At 39.6% G+C, this 7,434-nt stretch overlaps 1 protein-coding gene across 1 annotated transcript; it reads left to right on the top strand.

The window, feature by feature from the left end:
* The first annotated feature begins 1,845 nt into the window (after positions 1-1,845).
* LOC107460541 (major latex allergen Hev b 5-like) lies at positions 1,846-2,475 on the top strand. The gene is made up of 2 exons (XM_016078914.1): positions 1,846-2,076; positions 2,194-2,475. Exons 1-2 carry the CDS (start codon positions 1,846-1,848, stop codon positions 2,473-2,475), a joined length of 513 nt encoding a protein of 170 aa, XP_015934400.1.
* Positions 2,476-7,434: the final 4,959 nt, after the last annotated feature.

Here is a 7,434-nt window from a genome sequence, read left to right on the forward strand (position 1 = left end):
CCCGCTGCCACCACTGCAGCGCCATCCTCCGCCGCTGCGTTGGACACCACCACCGCCACCCCCAGCCGCCTCTCTGCCCCATTCTCCTTCTTAGCCTACCAGGTTCCGCATCACGTCCCATTCTATCCATTCGTAGTTCGTTCATATTTTTCTATTTTTTTTGTTCCTCATTAGGATAGATAGATATGCATGCTGTAGTGGATTTTTAGGTTGTTAGGTAGCTTAGGCTATGGTTAGTGGATTTAGGCCTGATAATTGCACCGTTCGTGTTTATTGCTTTATGTTTTTGCAATCCTGCTGCTGCTCTGATGTTAGTTCATATGTTGCAAATTCTTATTTCATGCTGCTCTTTACACTGAATTTTCATGCTTATATTTCTTATATGTAATTGCAAGCTTTAATTTTAATTCATATGAACTATTTGATTGCTGTTTATTTTCCGGGAATATACAATTTTAAGCTGGAATGCTGCCCAATTTTCTGTAAAACAATCTCATTCATGTTTTGGTTTGGCATTTTGAACTCTGTTTTCCTCTGCTTTACCCAAACCATTTCATGAATGCCACGGCAAGCTTCGTTATTTTTTTTTGATTTCCTGGTTCATACACTGCATCTGTGATGTTTGATTCCAATTTTTACTTCCTTTATATCTACTTGAATCAGCATCAATCTGTTTTCCTTGTTTGGTTATAAGTTCCTTATAGTTCCTACCTGTGAATCCTTGTTACTTGGAATTTTCATTATGTCACTTACCTTAACCCAATTTTTATCCCACTGACTTACTAATTCTAATTTCATGAAAACTTTTTCAACACTAACCACACTAACCTTTTAATACATTTTTTCTAACTTTTCACTTTCTTTTAACCTTCTAACCATGGCATAATGATAATTTTTCTATTTAACATGAATTCAATTATATTTTCTTATTTTATTTCTTCCTTGCCACTTTGTGTTTTCTTTGACTATATACCTATTTGCCTTCCTATTTTTATATATCCTGGGTTTCCATTTTTCAGGATGTTTGCCCCCCAGAGGAAAAGTAAAGGCAAGGCTACTACTGGCAAGCGTAAAAGAGGAGAATCCTCCATGTCCATCATCGATCTGATGCATGACTCCTCTTGGAGGGAGAAGAACTTTACCCAACAGGAGAAAGCTGACCAGCTGCTCCCTGCCAATGATCCAGTGAAATTTGCAAACCGGTACTGTAAGCTAAAGTATTCGGTGTTTGCAACCTCCAGGAACCTATACCTGGAGAGGACTCTAAAGATCCCAGGAGAACTCCAGCAATACACCACTGAGCAAATCAAACAAAGAGGCTGGTTCTTTCTGGAGAGAAATTTGGCTGAGGTGAACGCATCTTGGGTAAGGGAATTCTACTGCAACTACTTCTTGACTTCCCTGGATGCAGTACACCTAAGGGGCAAGCAGATTCTGGTCACTGAAGAGGCCATAGAGAACATTCTACAGCTCCCACCTAAGTCCGATAAGCCTGATGGCTACAAAAAGGCTGAGGAGGACATGCGCTTGATGAAGTTTGATTGGGATGCTGTTAAGGCGATGATAGCCTTGGACTCGACTGTTCCTTGGGAGATGGGTCAGGACACCACCTTGCCCAAGGGAATCAAGAGGGCGTACTTAAATGACGAGGCTCGGTTATGGCATCAGATCCTGAGTAATTATGTGATGCCGAGTACTCATGAGACAGAGATTTCAGCTGCTATGATCACCCTCCTATGGTGTGTGATGGAGGGTAAAGACCTGTACTTGCCACGATTTATCCAGACCTACATGGCCAGGGTCCACGTCTGAGGCACTCTTCCCTTTCCCTATTTGGTTACACAGATGGGCCGTCGTGCTGACGTGCCTTGGGAGGATGCCAATGAGAGACCACCGGCTGCGGACTGTAGGAAGATCATTCCTCATAGTAGAAACTTCCTAGCTTTAGGCTACAGACCACCACCTTTCACTGCTACTGATGAGACAGCCCCACCGTCCGCCGGACCCTCTTCCTCCACAGCTGCCCCTGCTGCCCCCACTGCACCTCCACCTGCCTCAGAGCCAGTGTACCGCCTCGTACACCGATTGTTCCGACAGCTAGATCAGATGGAGCGCCGTAACTGGCGCCGGTACGAGAGATCAGAGCGTCGCAGCAAGTGACGCTATGAGCATCTGAAGCTGATGATCCGACAGGGCAGTGACATCCCCTCCGAGCCTGACTCACCATCAGAGCCATTAGAGGAGGAGGTAGATGAGCACGAGAAGGAGACTCATTCCCAAGAGGAGACCCATCCGCAGGTAGGCACAGAGCAGGATGCTCCCCAGGTAGAGGTTCCACATCAGATTGAGGCTGCAGATCCTGAGATCCCGATCCAGTCAGCACCTCCTCTACAGCAGCCAGATCCTCAGCCCACCACCACCGAGACTCCAGCTACCATTCCTACTAGTGATGACACCCCTTCACACCCAGCTTGAGTGTGCATCAAGGACGATGCTCTATTTTAAGTGTGGGGAGGTCGCCATCTCTGGCGTATTATCTTGGTGAACCACTACAGACTCTTTTCTTTTATTTTGGATATTTTTCTGTATTTTTCTCTTTATTTTCATTTTTCTTTTTATTTTCTGAGTACTTATACATTGCTACTTTCATGTATTTTTACTCTATTTCTGCATTTTGCACTTTAGTTCATATTTTAGCCATTTAGTTTAGTTTGCAGTTCTAATTTATTAGCTATAGAGTAGGTGGATTAATTAAGTATAGTTTACCCTTTTTAGTATATTATAGTTGACTTAATTAAAAAATAAAAAGGAAGTAAGCTAGAGACTTTAAACAAGATCAACACAATCCACACACTTTGTATATAAAGTATTACATCATGTAGTTAAGTTAACAACATTACATCAAGGAAGAACACTAGAACTTTAGCCATCTAATATATTTTACATTGAGAATAATGGGAAATTTTAACTAAACCTCCATGACATACATGAGTGATATATGATTTATGAGTTTGAGAGCATACAGCCTGTGAGTTTTGAGCTCAATTGTATGGTTACATTTAAACCATAATATTTTATTCCTGTGTGTTCTACTCTTTTTTTTTATTCTGGTGTTCTTTGCTTTGTTTTAATCTATATGTCCAGTTATAAAATATAGATACATACCAAGAGAGTGATTGAGGCCTTGTTTGATTTTAACTCACTATCCCAAATAAAGCCTACCTTTTATGCCATCCTTGTTAGCCCCTTTGAATCTTTTAATCCCCTCTTGTTCTATAACTACATTGCTAGCCTTAAGCAGAAAAACAAATAAAAAAAATCCCAAGTTGAATCCTTGGTTAGCTTAAGATAGAAATTGTGTAATTAATTAAGTGTGGGGAAACTTTATGGGAACATGGATAACAGAAACAAGGGTAGAAAAAAAATTGAAAAGAAATTAAGAATTTTTGGGAAACATGCTCATGTGAAATTAAAATGATTAATTACCATGTGCATTAAAAAAAAGTTTTTGTTTTCAATAAAAGGGATACAAAAGAATTCCCAAAAAAAAAAACAAAAATGCAAATTAAAGCAAATGCACATGGTATAAGAACAAAATATGAGCATGTGACATAAAAAGTGGGAATTATGGAAAAATGGGTAAAGAAGCTTTACTTTAGAAATTATGTGTGTTAGGTGAGATCTTAGACTAATTAAGGATTCACTTATTAGCTCACTTAGCCTTATACATATACCCTTACCTTTATCTTGGCCCCATTACAACCTTAATTAAAGACCTCATGATTTTTGGTATGTCTATATTTTATAATTGTTGATTGGTTAGATGAAAAATAAAGTTATAGAAAGTAAGGATAAAAAGAAGAATAGAGTGATTAACCCAATAAACACTGAGTGACTAGAGAGTAAACACAAAATTCAGTGAGGGTTCACTAACTCATTAACATATATCTCTGCTTAAATTACTAATTGTCTTGCAAGTTTATTAAATGTTTTTCTCTCCTATCTCAATTGCAAAAGTGCTTTATCATTATCTAAGGTTGGCTATATATATATATGAATCCTTGAGAATGTGAATTGATTTAACTACATGTAAGCTTTATATATGAGTGAATAAAATTAGAATTGCACCATGCATTTAGTTAGTTGCATTTAGATTAGAATTGCATTGCATGGCATTCAACCACTTCAAAACCTTACTTTTTACCTTGATAAACCCATATTTTATGATATATTTTGTGCTTAATCTGAGTGATTTATTCAATCCTACACCCACTTATTCATATTAATTGTATGGTTTTATTTTTCCTTCCTTATTATGTGATGTATGTGAAAAACATGTTTCCCATGCTTTAAAATTAATTATTTTAATTACCTTTATTTCCATTTGATGCCGTGATTAGTGTGTTGAGTAGTTTCAGATCTTCTAAGGCAGAATGACTTAAAGGATGGAAAAGGAAATGTACAAAAATGGAAGGAAAGTGCAAAATGGAGTTTTGAAGAAACTGACATCCACGCGATCGCATGGACGACGCGATCGCGTGCCAAGAGCGAAGAAGCATCGACGCGGCCGCATGGCTGACGCGACCGCGCGACTTGAGCGAATCGCATACGACACGGACGCGTGATCGACGCGACCGCGTGATAAGAAGAACTCCGGATGACGTGACCGCGTGACCCACGCGGACGCGTGACAGAGGCCACGCACCAAAAATTGCAGAAAATGCTCATAGCGGATTCTGAAGCCTTTTTGGCCCAAATCCAAGTCCAGAAGTCGTAGACCAGAGGTTATGAAGTGGAGGAATGCATCCATTGAGAGAGTCTTCGAATTTTTAGTCACTTTCGATGATTTAGGTTTAGTTTTGAGAGAGGTTCTCTCCTCTCTCTCTCTTTAGGATTTAGGATTTAGGACTTCTCTTAGTTTTAGGACTGACTCTCAATCCCAGGTTCTTTGTATTTATTTATTTTCAATGTTCCATGTTTAGATTGATTTTCTTAATTAATGTTATTTGAGATATTTTAGATTGATGATTGCTGTCTTTTATTTATATAAATAATTTGGATTTTCCTGTTGCTCAATTGGCATATGAATATTTTCCATGTTAGATTTTACTGCTTTGAATGAATTGAAGGTATTCCAGATATTTATGATTTTAATTTAGCTTTTTACATTCTTGGATGTGGTTGATTAATTGGTGACTCTAGAGTTATCAGCTCCATTGTTGATTGAAAATTGGATTTCTTCATTTCATTAATTCAAGTTCCAATAACTCTAGCCTTTCCCAAGGAAAGACTAGGACCTAAGGAATCAAAATTAATTCATCCACTTAACTTACCTTTATAGTTAGAGGTTAACAAAGTGGGAGAAAAATCCAATTCTCATCACAATTGATAAGGATAACTAGGATAGCACTTCCAGTTCTTATACCTTGCCAAGAGTTTATTTTACAGTTATGTATTTATTTTTATTGCTTTGAAAATATACCTGTGCCCATTGCCCAAATTCCAAAAATCCCAATTTTACCTTTTTCATAGCCAATAATAAGAACATACCTCCCTGTAATTCCTTGAGAAGACGACCGGAGGTTTAAATACTTGGTTATCAATTTTAAAAAGGGGTTTGTTACTTGTGACAACCAAAACGTTTGTACGAAAGGACTCTTGTTGGTTTAGAAGCTATACTTGCAACGGGAATTTATTCTGAATTCTAGATCACACAAAAGTTCTGTCATCACTCGTGCAGACCATCAACTCCATATACACTATCATATCAAATTGCATCCATCACGTGCATATATGACATGTTATCTTCAGTGGGCTCACATTGAATTTTTTGGTCTAGGTGACTAGCACATGGTGGCGGGTGGAGTTGTCCTAGACAACTTGCTGATTCACCTCCCGGATGCTCCAGAGTTGTATCAGCCAGAGGATGGTGAGCTTCCAGAGGTGCAGCCTCATGCTGGGGGAGGGAGAAGTAGGGGAATGGGAGAGGGGGACACAGTGGAGGGAAAAGGGGATCCAGATGTTGCCCGCGACATAAATTCGGTCAGCCTGCCGGCACATGAGGTAGAGGATGGTGGACACCCAGTTGGGGAGCTTTCAAGACCCCTTCCCTGGAGACTATTTAACCCTTGGACCACTTGGCATGTCACATCCTTCTGATGCTGAGCACAATCACCAGGGGCATGCGCCAGGAGCCACCTCTAGTGCGCACTTTAATGTACAGTTTGACCTGTCATTCAGCCTGTCAGACTTCGAAACTGAGACTGACTATCAGCCCATTTTGGATACACAGGACATGGTGGATGTGACCACCCTGGGTATGCCTGACTGGATGAGTCATTAGATCCAGGGAGGTGATGGCGGGTCACCGGATGTTATGGCAAGGCCACAGCAGTCCTAGCCTTTTTCGCAGATGCACACCACTCCTCCACAACCTGCATACCAGCCACGATACATTGACGATCCATCTAGTGGGTCATCATTCACTTCAGATTATGGGACACTCAGGCACCAGATGAGCACTCCCGTACCTGCTCCGGATCCGCCCCTCTGGCAAGGATAGCGCGATGTTAGAGCTCCTGAATGTGGCACAGGTGGATGTCTCGATGCGAGGCCTCCTAGGTGACGTCCTGGTCCACGTGGTGGTAGTGATTGGATTTTTTACGGCTTAGAAATTCACTAATGAAATCTCGTTGTAAAGTATAGTTTCTAAACCAAGCAATAATCCTTTCATACAAAAGATTGTTTGTCACAAGTAACAAACCCCTAATTTTATAAACCGAAGTATTCAAACCCCGGGTCGTTCTCCCTAGGAATTACAATAAAGTGCCTTGTTATTGGTTAGAAGTGTGTTTGGGGTTTTGGATAAGAAGCATGAAAAGTAAATGGCAATGAAAATAAACTAACAACTATAAAAGGCTCTTGGCAAGGTATGAAAATTAGAAGTTCTATCCTAGTTATCCTTCTCAATTGTGATGAGAATTGTTCATTACTACCACTTAGTTAACCCTTACTAAATAAAGGAAAGTCAAGTGGATGAATTGACTTGAGCCACAAGTCCTAGCCAACTCCCAAGGAAAGACTAGCTTTAGTGCACTCCAAACCAATTAGCAATCTCTCCAATTACCAATCAACAAAGGAATTAGATAACTCAAGTGTCACTAATTACTCTACCTAGGCCAAGAGGAACAAAATCTATACTATATCTAGAAGAGGCATTTCAACAAACACATAAAAGGCAATAAAAGTAAACAACATAAATTGCAAGAATTAAAGAGAGATCTAACTACAAAGGCAAGAGATCAACAATAGAAAAGCAAAGAAGAACAATTATTATGAATTACCTCTTATTGAATTGAAAGAAAATGGAAGGAACAATAGTAGATCTACAACAAAAACACAAGAACAACATAAAGGAAATTACAAAAAAAGAAT

This window comes from Arachis duranensis, chromosome 8 (genome assembly GCF_000817695.3).
Source record: "Arachis duranensis cultivar V14167 chromosome 8, aradu.V14167.gnm2.J7QH, whole genome shotgun sequence".
NCBI classification, from domain to species: Eukaryota; Viridiplantae; Streptophyta; class Magnoliopsida; order Fabales; family Fabaceae; genus Arachis; species Arachis duranensis.

What these genes read in the sequence shown, in the direction of transcription:
- LOC107460541 (XM_016078914.1), top strand. Translation starts at nt 1,846, where the DNA reads ATGGGCCGTCGTGCTGACGTGCCTTGGGAGGATGCCAATGAGAGACCA. An exon ending in CAGAGCCAGTGTACCGCCTC is followed by an intron (nt 2,077 to 2,193) that starts GTACACCGATTG and finishes ATGATCCGACAG; the next exon opens with GGCAGTGACATCCCCTCCGA.